Raw genomic sequence first — 22,906 nt, forward strand, 5'->3', positions numbered from 1 at the left:
TTTGATGCGAAGCATACTGCTTTTTCATCAGATCCGCGTAGTGTTTGCCTGGCCTTGGCTAGCGATAGATTTAATCCTTTCGGAAACATGAGCACAAAGTATTCCGTTTGGCCAGTGATTCTTATCCGGTACAACTTTTCTTCATGACTTTGTATGAATCCGACCTCTTTCATTCTATCCATGATTATTCCTGGGCCTAAAATGCCAGGTAATGATATATATATTTACCTGTAGTCATTGATTGATGATTTGAAGCAATTATGGGATGGCATTGACTTATACTATTAGCGATTTTTCAGGATTGAGAAATTTATCTGGGTGAAATATGCACAGCAGCTTGGCATATTCTACCTGTAATTTGGATGCTAGGGCACAGTGACTCACATTTAGTCAAAAATGGTGTTTCATGGGTCATCGTCGATTTCTAAGTCAGGGACATAAATTTAGATAGGATCAGGTAAAATTTGATGGCCAGGTAGAGGACAGGGATCCCCCGAAGATGTTGTCTGAAACAGATATCTTGAGGCAACAATCAAATATTCACGTGTCATACGGAAAGGTTACAAACGTGATAGGACATAAAAGACGCAGTGGTGAAGATGTCAATCAGGGTGACTCAAATTGGAAGAAGAAGAGTATTTTTTTTTGAACTCCCATACTGGAAAGATAATATGTTACGCTATAACCTCGATGTAATGCACATAGAGAAAAATGTATGCGATAACGTAGTGTTCATTGTATTAAATAATAGTGCCAAGTCAAAGGACAATTTGAAAGCTCAAAATAATTTACAATGCATAGGTATAAGGCCAGAGTTATGGCCGCGCGATGGTGGAAAATATCCTTCTGCAATATTTACAATGTCAAAATCACAGAAGGATACATTTCTGAAGACTCTCCAGAAAGTTATCTTTCCAGATGGTTATACTAGCAACGTTATGCGTTGTGTTGACTTGCAACCGCATAAGTTGATTGGATTGAAAAGTCATGATTGTCACATTCTGATGGAACATTTACTTCCAATTCTGGTTAAGAATGCACTGCCTGCCCCTGTGGACACCGTAATTGCCGATCTTTCATCATTTTTTCGAGCACTCTGCGTGAAAGCCATTAACCCTCTACAGCTTGATGAACTCCAAAATCATGTTGTTCATATCCTGTGTCATTTGGAAATGATTTTTCCTCCTTCATTCTTCATAGTCATGGTACACCTTATTATTCATCTTGTTGAAGAAGTAAAACTTGGTGGCCCAGTGCATTATCGGTGGATGTATCCAATAGAGAGGTTAGTATGTATATAACCCTATCTACAACATGCAGTTGAACAATTTATGATCCTAAGCGTACGGATTGGTTTTATTTGAAAGGTATCTGGGTCGTTTGAAGTAGTATGTGCGCAATAGGGCTCAAGCAGAAGGCTCAATTGCGGAGGGGTACTTATCGGAAGAAATTCTAACTTTCTGCTCTAGATATCTGGATAACATTGAGACTAGAATGAATCGACCGGTGCGAGTTGACGATGAACCTAGCGGAGTACTCCCTAATGCATATGAAACCATGTTTCCGGAAGTTGGAAAGGCGATAGGGACTACAACATATTTTAAGCTGAGTCAAATGGAACGACTTCAAGCACATCGTCACGTGCTAGTCAACTGCGAGGCTGTTTCTGACTTTATTGAGTAAGTAATCTTATGTAATATTTCAAACTTCGGATATAAATCATATAACCCATGCACTATTTACGAATAATATTCTACAATTCCATATAGTTCATTTAGAGTTAAAACAAAGAGAAAGCTACGAGATCAAACAAGGTCGCAATCGAAAATAGACAATATTGTGCACAAGGGATTTGTTCAGTGGTTCAAGCAACATGTGAGCAAAGAGTATGCATTATGCCAATTGCCTTAATAGCATAAAATATTTACTATAATAAAACGACCTTTGATGAAATTGAGAATGGTTGTTATATGGTAGCAGGTTCCAATGGAGAGCACCCAGTATCCAAACGAGATTAAATGGCTTGCATGTGGACCGATACTTCAAGCAACACGTTATGGGGCATACAATGTCCACGGGTATAACTTTAGAACTACGGAAAAGGAGGAAGGGATGAAAACCCAAAATAGTAGAGTATATGTCTCGTCTAATACACGAAATTATGAAGCATGCGTGACAAAAAAGTGGCTGTTGGTAGTGTTCCATATTATGGCAAAATAGTAGACATAATTGAGTTGAATTACAGCTGTCGATTCTCAGTCGTGTTGTTCAAGTGTGTTTGGGTGGATACGACTACTGGTTGGGGAATAAAACAAGATCACTTGGGTCTTACTAGTATTAACTTCTCTCATTCGATACACACCAGTGATCAAGAGGACCATGAGCCATACATATTGGCATCAGAGGCTCATCTTGTATACTATGTGGATGATGAGGTAGATAAAGAATGGAGTGTAGTAGTTCATGTCAAGCCATGAGACTTGTATGACATGGGAGAAGAGAATGAAGAAGCTGAAGTTGGTTTTTCTCCACAACCAGGGTTGAACTTCTCAGCGGCAGGTGACATTGGAGACTTGCAGTTGACCAGGAATGCTGATATAGAAGACCCCGCAGACAATGCAGATGAAAATACCGACGAGGTTGCATAACAGAACTAGGGTTAAAGGCAACAATTGTTAACAGCGGTCTTTTTATGATTAATGGGTGGCTTATTGTTCATGACGTATGAAGATTAATAGTTATATCACGATTGATATTATCAAGATTCAATTAAATCTTGACTGAATAGTGGGTTTTAATAAATAAAAGTAGTATCCCAATTCTCTTTATGATTTTGTTAGAAATAGTTAACTTACAATGAAGTATTAATTTCGTTATTATCGTATTATGCAAACTATTAGATATAATCAATGCTAATGTTGTTATCACTATTAAATATTACTGCACTTAAAATGATAGCGTAACAGGGCAAATGAAAATGAAGGGCTTTTCATCATGCTGTGCAAGCAAAATATTCACTAAAGAGATGGCTATGGCCTCGCCATTCTCTTCATTGAAACATGCAATTTCTGTTGCTAGAGAGATATGGTTTCGCAAAATGAATGTGTGGTATTAGTTGGAAGCTATTTCAGGACGCTCTTGATTCAATGAATACTTGGAAATGGCTAACGAATCTATCATGCAGGTTTGTTCATCAAGCATACCCTATTAAACTTGTCTTAAACTATATTTGATCAATACATATGTTAAGTTGAAATATGATAACAAACTTGCTGCGTTAATGTTTGCAATGTCAACATTCATATTTGTAAGAACTTTATGAATGTGGATCAATGTACGAGAAAAATTTGGATATATTCTTGTGACATGTGCATCTGGAAAGAGCTCTGAAGACATATTTGTTGAACTGAAGGTAAAAAAAAATATATTATATACAAAGTTCTTAATAAAGACACAGTAGTGTTGACCGAAAAAGATAATGAACTATCAATTTTATTATATAGATTTGCTTTACAAACAAGCATGCAGTTGAGTTGGATATTGCATTACAGAAGGAAATGAAATTTAAAGAATTGCAAATTACACAGCTTCTTTCCAAAGAATCTGCCCAAACTGTCAACAATAGAGATGGTAATCGTTGTTTATTGTTGTTTAGTTTTAAACCCTGTGATAGAAAATTACACGTACCTTTTTTTTTCCTAAAGTACTATCTAATGACTTGGAAGTTGTTGGCATCTTCTGATTGTACTAAGATTTTTGTATGCAGATTCATATTTTTAGTTCTAGCTGAATATTTAGGCGAAATAGTTAACGACACTCTAGATGGGGCAGAGATTGATTCATCAGAAAGTTTAGACGACATCTCCTCTACTGGCATTGACATGTCCGTATAGTTTGACCTGAATAATGTGTCGGAAGAAGACAATAAAACTTTAGATGACCAACAAGTAGAAGATGACATACATGTTGCAAAACAGTGCTTCAATCTGAACAAAAAACCATGGTTTAGAGATGACCTATCAGTAGATTTCTGACAGAATATTTCTGGCCAGGTCAACATGATGTTGACGAGAAAAATTGACCTTTTATTTAAACAAATTACATTGTGTCCCTTAACTTAATGGTCTGGATTGCAGTATTACCTATTTTCACTACTTTAACAATTAATTGATTTATGATTAGTAAGGTATAAGTTCGAAGAAGCCTATTATAAACATATGCTCAATTGAAATTAGCATTAATTTATACATATTTTACGTATTTCTTTTAGATTTATGCTTGAATACAAATATAGAAGTTCTTATACTAAATGAGAAAATCTCATTTTCAAGATTGTTCACCTAATTAAATATATTCTTAAATTATTTTTTGAACATAAAACAAATGATACGGTTTAGGTAACAATAACTCAAACGTATTTGTCAAAATAAACTTATTAGAATATATCAAAAATTAAAATACAGGCAAACTCAATTTAATTACTAATGGAAAACTCTAATTTTATGAAAGACAACATTTTTCTATTACAATGGTGAAGAAACTAGTGAAAAATTAAGTAGTTTATACTCTGTTAGTATTTTAAAGGATATAATGTCCGAATATCGAAGTTAATGGAAATGGTAAAGACGGCGGCGGTTGGATTGAAACTGCCGCTAAAAAGTAAACGTTGAATCAGCTTTCCTTCCACCAATTATGTTTATTTAGCGGCGGTGGCAAACGACTACCAATGCCCCGCATAGCCGCCCCTTCAACCGCCGCTAGTTTCAGTTTTGCAGCAGTTTTATGCAACCGCCGCAAAACCGCCACCGCCATCGGTCATATTTGTTGTAGTGATAGTTGCATATAAACTATATTTAAATCAATCACAAATAAGTCATACTAAGACAAATATCGAAGTAAAAGATATTCAACTATTTATATAGCTTGTGGGATAGATTTCATGTCATGATCATATTTACACCAGCAAGCAGCACTTAATTCATTTTTTTTCTGAAACCTTAATTATGTAAACAAGCATCCACCAATATAGAGAAACGTTTGAAACCCTATGAAAAAAACATCCATTGACCTATAGAAAAACATCCACCAACTCAAAAAAGAAACATCCCAAAAGTTATACGCAAAACATCTACTAACTCAACAAAGAAACATATCAAATCTTATACACTAATAACCACTAATACCAATTTACTAACTCAGAAAAGAATCATCCCAAATAAAATCTTCTACACAAACATCGGTTAACGTAGAAAAAGAAACATCCAAAATCCTACAATGAAACCTTCTAATTAACAAGAAATAACTATCCAAAAATTCAGTTAAAGCTTCAAATTTTAATACCAACTAGATGAAATGTAATAAAAAAACCCAAACCGTAAAAAAATGAACTAAAATAGTGAGTCTTACATTGTTTGAGGCCCCCTTAAAATCGGAGATGAACGAGTTCTTCGGCGTCTTTCACGACGTAGGACGCGTGGGAGCTGGGGCTGGAGCAGAGAGGCGGCGCAGTGGCGCTACGAGCTCTTCGACGATAGCTTTAGGGAGTGCGGCGGCCAGCACGGTTGAAGTAGGGTGCGAAGGTTGAGCCAAATGATGATGACGACGATGGTGCGGATATGGGGATCGAAGAGAATGGGAGTGGGGCGCTATGGTTTTTTTTGAGTAAATTGCCATTTTGGCAACTGAATAATTCTGATTTTGACAAAATGCACTCCTACAATTGTTTTTGACAAAATGAACCTCCAAACGTATCTTTCATTTGACAAAGCGAACCGTAACGTTAAGTCAACAGTTAATTTATCTAGTCGATCATTAAATGTTAATAAAATTACTAAATTACCCTCACTTTTTAAAATTACAATTATATTCTCAATATGTCACTCCTCTCTTTTTCATCAGCATCACACTGTTACCCCGCCTCCACCATCATGATACCCCACTCTTATCAACAATAACAACCTACAAATAAACCATTGCCACAAATTAAAGGACTAACACTCACTAATTCAATATGATAATTTGAAGCAGAGCAATAGTGGTGGCAAACAAAGGAGCTATGGGGCTATAGGGAAGATGATGGTGTGTATAGTAGGCATTTTCCTTTGTTTGTTCTCGATAATACCTTTAACTCTTGGAATCTAGCTCATCTTGCCATCTTTTGTAACCAAATCATCTCCTAAGAAATCCGAAGCAATGTCATCGGTTTAATCGATTGCGTCTCCATCATTGGTGTCAAGGTAAGTTCTCTCATCTCTCATATCTCATTTGCTTTGGTTGTTTGGTTGTTGGGGAGAAATTCATAGATGTTCTCTTGCGGTGATTGTGGTTTGACGTAGGAGAAGGAGAGAGTGTCGTGGCAATGACGGTGGGTGAAACAGAAAAAAATGGATTTGGCAACAAAATTAAAATTGGAATATGTTCTGCGCTTGAGGTACTCGGAGGCTGTGCATGAAAGTTGAAAAAATGGTGTCGTAGAGAGAGCTTCAGACGGGTGTGAGTTGTTGATGGAAACAACTGCAAGGGAGACATGGTAGGGGTGATGATAGTGAAAAGAGAATAAATGGTAGATTAGTAATTTTATAAAAAATTAACTGTTGATTTAATGTTACAGTTCACTTTATCAAACAGAACATATATTTGGGAGTTCATTTTGTCAAAAATAAATATAGGATGCATTTTGTCAAAATCAAAATATTTTGGGTGCCAAAATAACTATTTACTCTTTTTTTATCTGTACTGTGAATTATGGTAAACGGTAAAATTAGATTTAGGTTTGGGTTATTCTAGTGGGATGTTTTTTTCCTTTATGATGCAGCCCAAATAGTAGTTGGCTGAAGTTAGCTGCACCCCTAGTTGGTTATCTAGCAAATTTATTTTTTTTATTTGATGATATTCATTAGCCATCGTCTCTTAAGACTGTGTTTGATTTTAAAGACAAGATAAGACAAAATATTGAGAATAAGAGACAAAAAGTAGATATACAAAAATTAATATTTTTATATTTTGTTTAGTGATAAACTAAATATAAAACAACACAAATTATAAAAGTTTAATGTATTCTCTTTTTGTATACAAAAAATTTAAGAAAAAAATAATGATAAAAAAGTAATTATAAAAAATTAATAAAAATAATAAAAAAATAAAAAAATAAGTTGTCCATAGGAACAGTGTCAAATAGACGCCTAATTCAGGAGTTGTTTTGTCAAACATTCTTCATATGTTAAAATGATCAATTGTTCTCTATTTCCAATTTTGACGGGAAAATCAAATTTTTTATTTTGCCAATAATTAACTAGTAAAATAGTGGATGAATAAAGAGTGAAAGAAAAAAATAGAATTGAAGAAGAGTGTTAGAAGATTATCAGAAGTTATTATTTTTTGCTATGAATTAGCCATAAATGTTTAAAAGTATGGAATAAAATATGTTGTTAGATTATTAAATTAAAAAAATAAACTAAAAAAATTGAGTTGATGGCTAAATAACGACAAAAAACAATAAATTTTAATAATCTCCTAACATTTTTCTTTGCTAATTATTAGTCGACAAAAATTGGGTTCCACTATTTTTCATTCTTTCTTATCAAATATATGATTCATTCATTAAAAGTTATAATTCTTAAATAATTACATAATGACCACTAAAACCGACAACATAAGAGAAAACGAGGTTTCTCAATAAAAACGAATTACAAACAACATCCAAGTTTCTAAATTTGAGAAAGGAAATTAAAAAAAATGTTACACATGATTAATTATTTGTTAGATTATAGATTTATTTTAAAAGAGCCAAATCAATTTTGTCAATTTAACCTTTTGTTCGTTTAACAGGATCACATACACACTATCCATTTTAGTTGAAGCAACTTTGTGTTGCTTCTGGTGTCAGATTCGTTGTTTTCTCAAACGCACTATAAAAATGCTATTTGTACATTAAAATCAGCTATTAATGTATTATTTGTTTATAAATATATGTGGTTTAATTTATTTTCAATGCGTATTTGTATTCCAACATGTATTTTATACTGGTGGCTGATTTTAATGACTAATTTTAGTATACACGTAGTATAATCATATCAAACTATCAAATATAAACCACTTTACTGCAAAATAAACTCTAGCTCTAGCCAAATGTGACTAGGCCTTGGTGCATGGTAATAATTCATTTGCCTCGTGAGTAACTAGACCTATATTCGAAACTTGATTGAGAATTGAGATAAGTAGTAAATAAATACTTTTAAAGTGTTGTGTGTGTGAGTGTGTGTAGTGTAGGTGATTTGTGATGTTGTGATACCTAAGGTTGCAATATGCATATTCTTTCTTGCTATACTCAAACCATTATTGAAATGCTGTCAGCATCTTTGAAAGGACTGGTTAGTGCTTATGGGAAATGGGTTTCATCTTGAGACTAAAGATGTAGGGTCAATGGTGTTGTTATACAAGCACATATTGTAAAGACTTTTGTTCTCTAACCAGGGAAAGTAAAAGCCAACCTAACACATCATATCAAAGCCTTGTGTATGCATTCATTGTCACTATATAGTACCACTTCTCAGCATGAACAAAAATACAAATTCTCCAAATGCATGTGAATACACACGTCAAAGTCACCACCATACTATCTCTTTTTAATAAGATATAATCAAAGAAATGAATAAATTGTTCTTGAAAAATTGAACACCAACTACTCCCAAACATGTCCCTTTCCTTACATGGTCAATTGGGGTGAAAAATCAAGAAGTCATTTTAGATTGAACAGTTTTTTGCACTTTGATTTTTATGTTCTTTCTCTACAGATTCCAAATCTACGACCCAAATAAAAATAAAGCTAAAATTCAATACAGCAATCATGTAACATGCAAGAGGATCTATCCATCAACATGAAAATATACCTGCCCATTTTATAGTTACTTTCAAGCAATAATGCAGTCAAACAACAAAGTATGTGGTAAAAAGTTAAAAAAGGAAGAAAAGAAAGACACTAAGAAGATGAACTCTTTTTGTTACATGAATCAAGCACATAACCTCTAAAGCATTGCTTAGTACTACTACTTTGATATGTCTTAGCAGATATATTTTTAGCTTGAAGGTGAACCACTGGTATGTTTCCCAAGATTTGACGGCTGCGGACTAGGAGTTTGCTTCAACTTTACCTCCTTACCTTTTGATCCTAGGCTGCTTTCCCCTCTCAATTCGGTTACTCGAGGGCTTGGAATCCTTCTTGTTAGTTGTGGGCTACTAGCAGGTCTTATGTCTCCAAATGAAGTTGGGGTTGAGCTTGATGTTTTTGGGCTTTGGGTCCGGCGGAACTCTCCACGACTCCTTGTAATAATTTCATCAAGAATTTCACCACCACTGATATTTACTGCTGCCTGACCATTTGGATCCTGCTAAGTAGATAGTAAGATAGACATGAAACTACAAACAGAACAACAGCTTTCAACAGACATATAAGGCTGCATTGCTTGTTGTACTAATTCGATAACAGTTAAGCAAATGACGTAGCTCAAATTACTTACATCAAGGGAAGCATTGAAGGAAATGGCAGGTGCTTCCTCAAATGATGCAGCATCCAGCTCTGAAAGATGTGCTCCTTTGAAAAACTTAGGAAGGATATATTGCCGTACCGGGACAAGAAGCATGATCAACAATGGGAATAGGACCCCGGCGATTGGTATCCAGGTTATGCCAAAGCAGAGAAGCAAGTAAACTGTTTGAAATATGGTAAACATGGCAATTGTTTTGAACGGCACCGTCTCCACGAATGTAGCATGGTATTCCTCCAGCAGTCTATTAAAGTAGGAAACAGAAACAATGGGGTGATCAGCATCTTCAACCTCTCAAGATGGAATGTATGCAAACGCATAGATACATGTTAACATGGATGTGAATGTAGGTGTGCAAGAATATGCACAACTGAAACCACTTACAAACTTACCACTCACACATTTGACTAAAAAACATTTATATAAACATGTAGTGGAATTCATAAAAGCTGATCATGAAAGGAATGAATGAATGTCTAGGAAAAATATTCAAATTCATAAGTCCTGTAACTAAGGCAATGATAAAAATGTGAGCATGAATATACTTGTATCTTCTGCTTGGAGCCGTGAAAAGATACAATATTCTTTCCCAAAACTGATTTCCAGGCAAGCTTTCAATTGCCATAAAGGCAAAGTAACCCCAAAGCACTGAAGAAGGTATCTTCTTCAAAAGAGGCATGGCAGCAACACAAGCTCCAACCATCAACGACTGCAGTAGATTGCTAAGGCGTTGCTCTTTAACTTCGAATGGCAAAAGATCATCAATGTCCTTATTCACATCGAAGACAACCTCATCAACAGGAGCATCAATGTATCCTTGACTTGAAGCCAGTTGAATGGTTGATTCCTTCAGCTCCTTCAGGCCCTGATTGATGGATGAAACAAAGGATTAAGGAGAAAGAAGATCAAAAAACTTTCAAATCAAATGGAAATACCATTAGGATTAAAATTACCAAGGTAGGTGGCATTTGAGGAACCAAAGGAGTCTGCATTTCGTCATATGCTTCTCGCATACTTTGATATAACTGACTCAGATTCACATTTCTCCGCATGCTTTTTCGTGCAGTAGATACAAGCTTATTTCGTAAAAGCTACTCCAAATGAAACAAATATCCATCATAATCAATTAAGAGACAAGACTAAAGAAATCAGGCAATAACAGTTTGTCAATAACCTGATTAAGAGAAAAGAAACAAAACGATATCTAAGAGAATTAAAATTATTCGACTGTAATTTTGAACAAAATCCAAGCAAATCTGTAAGACAGTCAGGTTATGATTAATGATTGAGATATGTTCAAAGTTATTATAACTGACACACCTGATGTTTTAGGGTAGCTAAGCTTTTGGTATGCATTGGAGATTGTGGAATCACACCATTTGAAGGAGGGATACCAATAAGCCCACAGAGTATGGTCTAGCAAGCAACATGAATATGAATTCATAAGGGATATATTTTGCTAGATGTAGTAGAAAGTGGGTAGCTATTCCACTACTTCTGTTGCAATTAAATTGACAGGTTTTCAAAGAGGATACATACCATAATTCCCAATATTAGCAAGTCATAGTGATAAGATGGGGGTTTTCTTAGATTGAACTCCTCCTGTTGTGCAAGCTGTGATGAAACGTTGTGATCAAAGTAGTAAAGCACAGCAATCATAGTTGCTGGTATAAATGCTCCAATAATATATAAGATCGGCACATCCAACATCTCCTGCAAAAAAGTTTTTAAAGAAAATTTGAGCAATGAACTATGCTTGCTTTGCAAGGGGCAAAGCAAGAATGAGGCCTTCCATATAGTGACATTACCTTGATAACAGTCCAATTTGAGTATGCACCAGGAGACCATGGATTTGGACTGAAAAGTCGCCTGGGGATTCCCCTTGGAACTTTATTAACAGGTATATAAGAAACAGAAGTCCACACAAGAACCATTATAGGGACTCCATAATCAGCTATTAATCCCCTTAGCCAACCTATTAATGTGACCACAGTTTAGAAGAATGAAATCTTGATAAAACAAGCAACTTTTGACTGGGAAGACATTTTCCAATTGAGAAAAAGGAAAATAGGCCTCAAAGTACTTGATGACATGAAAGTAGTTTATTGAAATCATATCAAATTTGCACTCTATGTTGAAATGTAAATGACTGAATTTCAGATCTCGACCTAGAAGTATAACCAATACCTGTCCCATAACGCCAGGATCTAGCCTTACGGCTCTGTAGTCCGGTAAAAAGAAGGCCAAATGACAAGACCAACGCAAACATTCCATTGCCAAACAGCCAAGAGGATTGGAGTGCAATCTGATTACTACTACCTTCACTCTGGTTCTTAGGTACACCAAATTCTTCAACAAGTCCCTTTGAAATGGAGATCATTAACATTATTATTAAACCAAAATTTCATTTACATAATCTTTAATGGGAGTTTCCACAAGAAAAGGGGCTCATGGTTGAACAATACTCACCTTTATGGCCTGCTGCATAAAGAGCATTGCAATTAGCAAACCAAATAGTTCACCAGCAACGCGTGTGAATCTGTTGATTATGGAGCATGCACCAAGAATGGAAAGCAAGAAAAGCAACAAGGCAGTCCAAACACACACCCTGAAAGTAAAATAAGACAAAATAAATAAATAAATAAATAAAGTGGAGAAAGTTATTTCAGATTCATTGGTAGTTAGTCCTAAACTTATAAAGAACACAACATTCAAGGAACTCAAAAGATACCATCCAGTCCAAGGTAAGAACAATTTGTGTCCCAAATCTTTTCTATCCTTTGCAAAGTTGTACATGAATGTGTACATCAGAACTGTGGGCTCAGCTACACCTACAATGAGGAGTGGCTGACCTCCAAAGACCGAGTGGATAATGCCGCAAATAGCTGTTGATGCAAGACTATGCACTGCAGTGAGAGTTCCATCTGTAGAAAATGATAAAGCATTTCTTAGCAAACAGTGGTTGAAATACTAAAATTACAATGAACCTGAAGATTTTTCTTGTACCAGTATTTCTCTCCAGTTGCTCTCCGAAAGATATAACCGGAATTGCTGAAGCAAAAAATATGTATGTTGTTGGGGCCAGGATCCTATATAACAGTATAACACAATGTCAAGATTCATCTACAAATTTTCTTGTATAAAACTCAAGCAAAATGTTCAAAATTTTGTATGCAACAGGCATGATTTTGGTTCAAAATTATGGCAGCTAATTAGATTACCAAAAGTAACAACCATCAACATTATATCACAAACCTGAAACCAGATTGGAATCCACTTGTCCAGTCTTGCTTGTAGCACAAAATTCTCGCTTTCAGGTCATTCTTAATCCCACGGAAGGGAACAAATGTTTCTTCCATGAAAGTCTTGGACTACCAAGCAATTAAAGTCTATCTTATGTTCTGGTTTATTGACTACAAAGAAGCAGCAGATGAAATTGAAAGATGCTGATTCACTTCAAGCCAGCTCTAGAGGTTAAAGAAACATTGATTAAGACCGCATGTACAAAATTTCGGATAAATCTCTGGGCAGGGAAAACAGAATCCTACATATCATCCTAAACAGGAAAGAAGGAAGAAGGTATACTCATTTTGTTTTGGTTGTTGAGAAGATTATCATCAGGCCCTTGATAAAGGGGTCAAAAATTAATGAATCCAAGCTTAAGAATTTACATATCAAATAATAATCTATGAACTTTTCCACATATATTGGTTATGTCTAACAAAAGAATGAGTCAGTAATTGAACAAAAAAACACAGTTGGAATTACATATCCAACCGAAACTTTATCAGAGATTTTGTTCTTCAATAGTCAACAAGAAGAAAAGACACTCTCCACAAAGCTTTGATTGAAGATTAGCGTTCAGCCATGGCAAAGCCTAGATCCAAGACCAACCCTTTCTCTTGATTATCCTCCATATGCTATCTAAGTTGAAGCAAAAGTGGCAGCATTCCAGTTACATATGCAATATCCGGAGAGTGTCTTAACTAACTAACTAACTAACGAAAAGCCATCATCACAGCCTGCATTTTCTTATGTTTCAGAAGCTGCTGATGAGAAGAATGAGCATGGAAGGAACACAAGAATCAAAGATTAACGAGATTCCATGATTGACAAAAAACCCATGATTGGAAATGTTTCACAACACTTTTGAGGATCTGGGCATTAACTGGAAAAGCCAAAAGGGTACCTTAATCTGAAGTCAAAATTACATTTTTCAGCAAGGAGCACTAGAAATGGGAAAGAAAGCAAAGACTTGGAGCAGACAAAAGAACAAGCAGGTAGTGTGCAGTTTACATTTAAGTTTGATTCTTGAGACACAACAAAGATTGAGACAAACCCAAAAGACCAACACAGAAGAGAGAAGAACAAACTAAATTCCAATGAAGCACAAAAACAAGGAAATGAAGACAATTAGTATTATTATATGAGTGAGATCTTTGTCAAATTGAAAGAACAGGCAAAAAAGGGTGCAATGAGAGGGATTTTTGTTTGTGTGGCAGAGATGATTGTAATGGGCAATTTGGGTTTAGTTATATATAAATTTCTTGAATGAGGATTGAAAGTGGTAATATGAAATATCAGAAAGAGAGAGTTGGTAGTGCTGAGGTAGTAAGCAGAAGCAGCTAAAATGAGTGTGACACAGTAAACAAATCATAAAGCAAGACATAACAGCACACACAGATAAACAAGTTGTTTTGGTAACCGTTCAGGACAATGATAGTTGCGTGTTCAAAGTTATTTTATTTTAGGCTATCTTTTTCTTTTTCCTTAACAGAAAATAGTGAAATAAGAAAAGATTTTGTGCTGTTTCATGCTGAAAGGAAAGAGAAAAAGAGAAGAAAAAAAGTAGGTAAAATTTCCTTTACTTTTAAAAATCCTTTAATATTATGATTTTGAGTAAATTATCCGATTAAAAAAATTATTAGATAATATGTTTTTAGGATTTAAATTGTATTATAATTTTGCTTTTTATATATTTAATTTATTTTTTATTTTATATAAAATCTCAATTTTTAATAATAAATAAAAATTTTATTTGAGATTTATAAACAATAATAATAAGTAAGCTAAAAATTCTAGTCATAAATATTATAACCAACTTAAATTAGTCAAATAGTTAGTTTATTTATCTGATTAAATAAATATTAAAATTTAAATTTTATTTTATATACACAGTAATTTATTAGTCTGAAAATACGTAGACAATATAAAAAAAACTTGTATGCATTATGAACCTTACTGTATAGCTAGGGATTAATTAAATCAACTTGAGTTATATGACTCTTTTTTCCCAACAATTTTTTTTATTACCCTTCTAGTCACTAAAAAAATACCTGTGATAGATATTTAAGTTGACAAAACATACCCTATTTGTAGGTATCCAACCAAAGAGTTGAAATGGTATTTTATATAATTTCTCCATGTTTATTGATATCTTATGTTATTAAAAAAAAGTAGTTCAATTCATGTTAATTGTAAAAATGACCAGTCACTAAATTTTTAGTCCTTTGAATATTGAAAACGTTACATGCATGATCATCTTTTTGACATTCACTGTTAAAAAGTTATTAAATAACTGTTACTGATGTGAGACATTAGTGAGTAATGTGAAAGAGTACAAAAATATAATGATATTTCAACATTAAAAAAAATAATTTAGTTACTATATATGATATCTAATAAAAAAATCCAAATCAAATAACTCATAAAACCATAAAACCTGATTTTCCTTAATGCTTTTAAGTGACCTAAGTTAGGTTAGGTCAATCCTAATTATCTGATATGATTAAAAATTATAATATTAAAAATACATATAAATAGTGTCTGTACGGTTCAATTAAGGAGGCAACAATCAAAATCAATTTTTATTTATTAAAGTGTTAGAATTTTATGAAATTTATTCATGAAGTTAATATTATCATTTTGATAAATTATCAAATAAAAACATACTCTAGTCATAGCTAAAGATTGAAGCTTGAACTAGATCAACTTCATCATCTTGATCAATTAGAATTATAACATATAGAAATCAAAATTAAATTCTCTTTTGACTTGGTTGAAAACTAAAATCATGTAGTATTACACAACTTGATTAATTTGGAAACCATATGCGATATGCCCACCACTAGTAAAACTATATATAGGTGATGTTGTGTGTTAAGTTACTTATCAATTTTTGCTAAGAAGTTATGAGTTATATATAGTGAGTGTTAGAGAAAAAATTATAAGGTTTTTTGTGTGTGTTGTATCTCTACATTATATTTATTTTATGTACTAAGTCGTTAAACACTCTTTTAGTTAGAGTAAAAGATTTGCTTTATTCTTTTGACATTTTTTTTTTGTATTTCAGTTAAGTGTTTACATCATTTGTATTTGAGTCAGATAAAGAGAAACATTATCCAAAAATACTATATTTTTTTTAAAAATGTAAAAAGAAAATTAAAATGAGTTGGCTGTTTAACTTGCGGGATAGTCCATTTAACAATAATTTTTTTCGGATTATTCGAATTCAACTCGTTTAACCCGAAATTTAAATAGGCTTAACTTTAAAGGCAAAGGCCGTCTATTTAATCGGATAAACGGTGATTCGAAAAGTTTAACTTATTTTAAAAGCCTTAGTTTCAAATACTTCAATAAATATTGTTAAAGATGGTGGAGATATTCTTTAAATATCAACATGATTGGTTGATTATTCATGGATATTTGATTTTGATATTTTATATTAACTAGATTTAACACTGATATTTTATTTCAAGTAGAGTTTTTTAGTATAATATAAAAATTGATTTTGAGATGGAGATTGTGAAGAAATTAAAATAAATTTTGATTTATGAAGGTGTTGAAACATTGTGGAATTTACTCATGAAGCTGATATTTTCAATTTGATAAGAAAAAATATAGAAAACCAACTATGTCATAAACCAACTTTCCTTTCCTCTAATTTAAATTTTCTAAAAAATAAAAACATAAAAAAAATTCATAATCAAAACTTATTCTAATTCCATTTTCATTCTCACTCAAGGTAAAAAGAATACCCCACAAACCCTAATCTCTCTCCCAATCCCCCCCACGCCGCACCACGCTCTCTCCAAAAATCGCAGCAGCTTCGTTCGTCGTGTATCCACCCTAATCTCTTTACATTTGTTGCCACCGCCTCATCCGCTGTTCGCGCAAGGAAGACAACCACCATCGCGCGTCTGCTTCACCGTCCTCGCATTCCATCGGTCACCCTTCCTCACGTGCAACCAATCCCCCACTTGTTGCCTCTCCACCACGTGTTCTCCATTGCAGCTGTGACGCGCCCCGCCTTGCCATTGCATCGTCCAAAGTTCACGAACCCCCGTTGCCGCTACAAACCATCGTAGCCTCCACTATTGACGTATCACACCTCACGCTAATTGCGTCTGAGTGGTCACTATTGCAGGTCTTCTGCATCCACATCAAATCTAAGAAATATCTATTAAAAAAAAAAGAAACATCCACCTAAAATAAAAAAATATCCTTCTTGAAAAAGAAGAAAAATCTACCTAAATCAAAGTTTATCCATCTAAAAACAAAGTAACATCTACCTAAAATAAAAGAAACATCCAATCCATCTAAAAGCAAAAAAAAAATATTCATATAAAAGCAAATAAATATCCACATTAAGTCAAAGAAAATAACTATCTAAAAAAAGAAATATCCACCTAAAATAATAAAAAAAACATCCATCTAAAAGCAAAAAACATCTAATCCATCTAAAAGCAAAAAACATTCATATAAAAGCAGAGAAATTTCTGTTTAATCAAAGAAACATCCATTTTAATCCGAAAAAGAAATATCCAATGAATTATAAAAAAACTTCCACCATAATATAAAAAGAAACATTCAATGTAATATTAAAAAACATCTAATGTAATCTAGAAAAAAATCCAATGAATAAGGAAATAAACATACTCTTGTGTCAATCTGGCCTCAAACCAAACTTCAATTCAAGAAAATTTAAACTTACTTATAACTAACATTTTTTCAAAACTCCCAAACCAAATGAAAAAATATCTATTATCATGGAAAAGAGAAATCCAGCAAAAGAAATAGATAATTAATATGCATAATCCATAGAGAAGGATACACTTACTTCAAAAAAACTTCTACTAAATTAAAGAGAGAAAATCTAATGAATCAAAAAAGAAACATCCAATTGATTTAAAAAGAAACATCTAAACTATTTAAAAAAATCCAATGTAATCCGAGAAAAATATCTAATACATAAGAAAATAAACATTCGGTTTAATTTGAAAAAAAAACTCCTTGTTTAAACTAGTTTATAATTAACGTTTTTCCAAGACTCTCAAACCAAATGAAAAACATCTACTAGCATAAGAAAGAGATATCCAGCAAATCAATCGGACTTGGTAACAAGCAAAAAAAAAATTCAAATCATGTACTTAAACATCTGAAATGGTTTAAAAGAAACATCTAGTAATTTAGTAAAATCAATTAACATCCTATATGAAGCCCCGTAACCTAGAGCATAACCTAGAGGAGAGAAGAACATCTCTATGAACAGTAAGTCCTAAACATTTACTAACTTTTTGGAGTGCACTGGCGACACGATAAGGAGGCATGGTGTAACGAAAAACGAAGGGCGTCATGGAGGCAGAGACCGAGAAGACGCGGTCTGATGAAAAGGATAGAGAAGGGGCGGCGTTCGTTGTAGTCGGAAATGTCGTACGCAGGGAGCAAAGGGAGTGCGACTGACGAGCGACTGCGTTGCTTTGTCGAACGGCGTGGCGCAGTAGGGCGACGGGCAGCCTTCTTCCTCGTCGGGAACGCGGGGTACAGGGGAGAAGAGGTGTGGTGCGGCTGTGTGGAGCAGAGGCGGTACGAGACATTTCTTTTTCATGCGGCGCAGCATAGTGAGGCAACTGGTGCGACACATTGCTTCTTCGTCCTCGGGAACGCATGGCACAAGGAGCAGAGACGAGAAGAGACACGGGAGTAAGGCGGTTGCGGTTAAAATTTAGGGGAGTAAAATATGAAAGGTGAAATGTGAATTAGGATAAGAAGGAATGAATGGAGTGAGATGTTTTTTGTTGCAGTGAATCTTAAAATCGAACTCAATAAGAGTTGACCGAAATTGGTTAGACTCCTTATTGATTACTTAATGGAATTGATTTGATAATTATCAAATAGAAATATACTCTAGTCATAAACAAAGAATAAAGCTTGAATTTGATCAACTAGAATTATAGCATATAGAAATCAAAGTTAAATTCTCTTTTGATTTAGTCAAAAAGAGAAAACTAGAATCATGTAGTAATAACTAGTATTACAAAACTTGATCAATTTAAAAATCACATGACCGCCACTAGTAAACTATATATATGTGATGTTGTGTGTTAAGTTGCATATCACTTTTTGTTATGAAATTATGAGTTTTAGTTAGTGAGTGTTAGAGAAAAATTTGTAACTTTTTTTTGTGTTGTGTTTTCACATTATATTTGTTTTGTTTATTAAGTTATTAGTCATTTTTTTGGTATTTTAACTTTGTATTTGAATTGAGGATTTACACCATGTATCTCGGATATAATTGAGACATAATTTTAAATAAAATGTCATAATTAAATTGTCACTTTATATCTCATTAGACATTTGATTAAAGTATAATGACTGCCAAATCTTATAACTTTTTATTATATTTTTTTAGTGAAATATATTTATGTTTCTTTATGTTAATTGTCTAAATTTCCCACTTCTATTTATACGCTCTGTTTTCTAACAAAAAGGTCATTGATATTATTTTCTTTAAAATATATTTTTCATAATAATGTAACTCGAATCTAAATTTTTTTACACAAGAATTCATTACAAAATGTTACTAAAATAGTAGTATTATATATCTTTAATTTGAATTTTGTAGTTTTGTTACTAATAAAATTTATACCATATTACATGAATACACAAAATCAATCATATATATACGATTATTTTTAATAGTTAATTACTTTGTTATAAATCATATGTTACCATGGTACAAAGAGTTTAGGAAGGAAACGAAGAATTATTTAGAAAAGTATTATTTTATTATTCCTATTTCTTATCTGTGATTATAAGATTCTTACCAATATATAAACCAACAGTACGCTAAGGGTATACTCGTTATGGAATAATATCCTAATAAATTATATTGATTTTTTTTTCTAACCCTCTTTGATATTTTTCTGATTTTGTTCCCTAATTATGATATTCTAATACTCCCTTCAAGGTGAATAGTGGGATCACCAATACTCAGCTTGGTTAGAACTTTAGTAAGGGCTTGTCTTGAAACTGCTTTAGTAAGAATATCATCTTCTGATCTCACAAATGGAAGCTTAATAATGCCATTTTCAATTTTTTCTTTGATAAAGTGTCGATCCCCCTCAACATGTTTTGTTCTATATCATGTTGTACGAAATTCTCTGAAATACTGATTGCGACTTTGTTGTCACATTTCAACTGGCTTGGCAATTGTGGTGGAAACCCAATCTCAGTCATCAATTTTCTTATCCACAATACTTCAGCGATGCCTTTAACGATCCCTCGAAATTCTGCCTCTGCGCTTGAAAGAGCTACAACTTTCTGCTTCTTGCTTTTCCAAGTTACTAGGTTGCCTCCAACAAGTGTGAAGTAACCAGCTATTGATCTTCTATCATTTGGGTTGCCTGCCCAATCAGCATCAGTGTATGTCTCAACCTTCAAATGGCCATTCTTTTTGAAAATGATTCCACTTTCTGGAGCTCCCTTCAAATATCGAACTATCCCCATGGCAGCTTCCATATGATCTTCTTGTGGTTTATGCATAAACTGACTTACTATTCCCACAGCATAAGCTATGTCAGGCCGAGTATGTGATAAGTAAATTAGTTTTTCAACCAGTCGCTGGTACCTTTTCTTAGCTGTTAGGGTGACACCTTCTACTATCTTCAACTTGTGATTAACTAGCATGGGCGTATCTATTGGTTTGCAATCCACCATTCCTGTTTCTGCCAGAAGGTCCAAGATATACTTTCTTTGGGAGATAAAGATTCCTTTGCTGGATCGTAGAACCTCTATTCCTAAAAAATATTTTAGTCTTCCCAAATTCTTCATTTCGAAGTCTGTAAATAGGTTCCTTCTCAATTTTTCAATTTCTTCAGCATCACTTCCCGTTATGATCATATCATCTACATAGATTATTAGGCAAGTGATTAAATCTCCCCTTTTTTTTAAAAAAAGGGTATGATCAGAGTTACTTTGCTTATACCCATACCTTTTCATGGTATCTGTAAATCTTCCAAACCAGGCACGTGGAGATTGTTTAAGTCCATAAAGAACCTTCTTTAACTGGAAAATTTCATGTTTTCTAAATCCTATTGAGAAACCTAGAGGAGCTTCCATGTACACTTCTTCTTTCAACTCTCCATGCAAGAAAGCATTCTTGACGTCAAATTGATGGAGTGGCTAATCTTCATTTTCTGCTATTGAAAACAACACCCTCATAGTATTAATCTTTGCAACTGGTGAAAAAGTTTCAGTGTAATCGATACCATAGATCTGTGTATAACCTTTGGCCACCAACCTTGCCTTGTACCGTTCAATAGTGCCATCTGCCTTGTGTTTAATGGTAAAAACCCATTTGCACCCGACTGACTTTTTTCCTTTTGGTAGGATATACTTTTTCCAAGTTCCGTTCTTCTCTAGAGCTTCTATTTCTGTATTCATGACTTTTCTCCATTCAGCTTTTTCATTGGCTTCTCGGACAGTTCTTGGAATGTCTTCTGTTAAGAGTCAGGCAGAAAAAACCTTTGCAACATCTGCTATTCCTTCTCTAGCCACTCTTATTGGGTATCTTGAGTTACGGAGAACATGTTCTGGTAAGTACCGATCAGGAGGCATCTCTCTGTTTCTTCTTGGAGGAAGAATAAATGTACTGGGCTCTGGTTCTTCATGTTCCAGTGCTATACTGCTATTGTTAATGGCCTCATTAAAAACAGGGAGTAAATTATCAGATTGACAATTATTTACCTCTTGTCTGACATTCTTAAAAGGACTCTCACTGGTTGTATATACTGAGTTGTTTTCTACGTTGAGTGAAGTATGCTCGGTGGCTCCATCTACTTGCTTTGTTTGAACAGTTTCTGGGCAACAAAGGTTATTTAGCCAACTTGGTGGTTCATTATTGTTCTCCCCTTGAATGCCATGTTGTCGGCTGAAGTAAAATTTGAATTCTAAAAAATCACAATCCATGGTCACATGAATACGATGAGTGATTGGATTGTAGAACCTATACCCTTTTTGGTGTGTAGTATACCCAACGAAAACACATTTTTCTGCACAAAGATCAAGTTTGGTTCTATTGGCTTTGGGAATATGGACAAAGATGGAACATCCAAATACTCGAGGTGGTAAGGTTAGAATAGGCGGGATTGCAGTTTGAGTAGCCAAGACTTGTAAGGGTATTTTGTGGTGGAGAACTTAGGTAGGTAGGCGATTTAGTAAGTAGGCAGAGGTCGCTATAACTTCAGGCAAAAAATTTTTTGGAACTTGTGCATCAAAAAACATGGCTCAGGTCATCTCAAGTAATTTACGATTTCGTCGCTCAACCACACCATTTTGTTAGGGTGTATTTGAGCGGGAAGTTTGATGAATAAGACCATTTTTCATAAAAAAAGATCGCGCATTGATTGGTGTATAAATTTCTCACCATTATCTGAGCGAAGTACTTAGATTTTCTTATTGAATTGAGTTTGAATCATTTGGTAGAAAGTAAAGAACTTATCAGATACTTCAGATTTGTGTTTTAAAAAATATACTCAAGTCATGCGAGAGAAATCATCCACAAATAACACAAAATATTGAAAATTATTATAGAAAATAGGAGCTGGCACACATCTAAGTGTATTAGAAAAAAAAATGAAATTGACTCTAGTGTTGGTTAGAAGAAAAGAAACTCTGTGATTTTTTGCACGAATACAAATTTCACATTTGAGGGGTTCAGTACTACTTGTAAAAAGACTAGGGAATAGTAACTTGAGGTACCCAAATGAAGGATGTCCGAGACGCCTGGGCCATAACCAAAGTTGCCTAGTAACCGTTCCGTGAGTAAGCATGGCATGACCCTGGTGTGCTACCTCATCAACGTAGTAAAGGCCTTCTCGCTCAGTACCACGCCCAATGATCTCCTTCGTAAAAATGTCCTGTAAAAGACAAAAGATAGAGTACATGAGTACCACACAATTTAATTCCTTTATTACTTGGCTAACAGACAATAATTTTGATGATAGTGCAGGGACATAGAGACAATTTTTTAATTGTAATTTTTCTGAAAAAGTAATGAAGCCTCCTCCTTTAACATCAATTAA

At 34.0% G+C, this 22,906-nt stretch overlaps 1 protein-coding gene across 3 annotated transcripts; it reads right to left on the reverse strand.

The window, feature by feature from the left end:
- Nucleotides 1-8,865: 8,865 nt before the first annotated feature.
- LOC107471029 (boron transporter 1) lies at nt 8,866-14,184 on the reverse strand. 3 transcript variants are annotated; one of them, XM_052255252.1, is made up of 13 exons: nt 13,128-14,184; nt 12,798-13,009; nt 12,549-12,631; nt 12,274-12,466; nt 12,012-12,150; nt 11,730-11,904; nt 11,351-11,517; nt 11,082-11,255; nt 10,863-10,958; nt 10,496-10,633; nt 10,088-10,407; nt 9,516-9,786; nt 8,866-9,386 (listed from the first exon to the last, which is right to left on the reverse strand). In XM_052255252.1, exons 2-13 carry the CDS (start codon nt 12,899-12,901, stop codon nt 9,075-9,077), a joined length of 2,172 nt encoding a protein of 723 aa, XP_052111212.1. In that variant the 5' UTR covers nt 12,902-13,009; nt 13,128-14,184; the 3' UTR covers nt 8,866-9,074. The 3 variants fall into 3 exon arrangements, with proteins under 3 accessions (XP_052111212.1, XP_015945959.1, XP_015945960.1); XM_016090473.3 differs by having other exon boundaries at nt 12,798-14,184; XM_016090474.3 differs by having other exon boundaries at nt 8,866-9,383; nt 12,798-14,182.
- Between the last annotated feature and the right edge of the window lie 8,722 nt (nt 14,185-22,906).

This window comes from Arachis duranensis, chromosome 10, assembly GCF_000817695.3.
Source record: "Arachis duranensis cultivar V14167 chromosome 10, aradu.V14167.gnm2.J7QH, whole genome shotgun sequence".
Taxonomy (NCBI): domain Eukaryota; kingdom Viridiplantae; phylum Streptophyta; class Magnoliopsida; order Fabales; family Fabaceae; genus Arachis; species Arachis duranensis.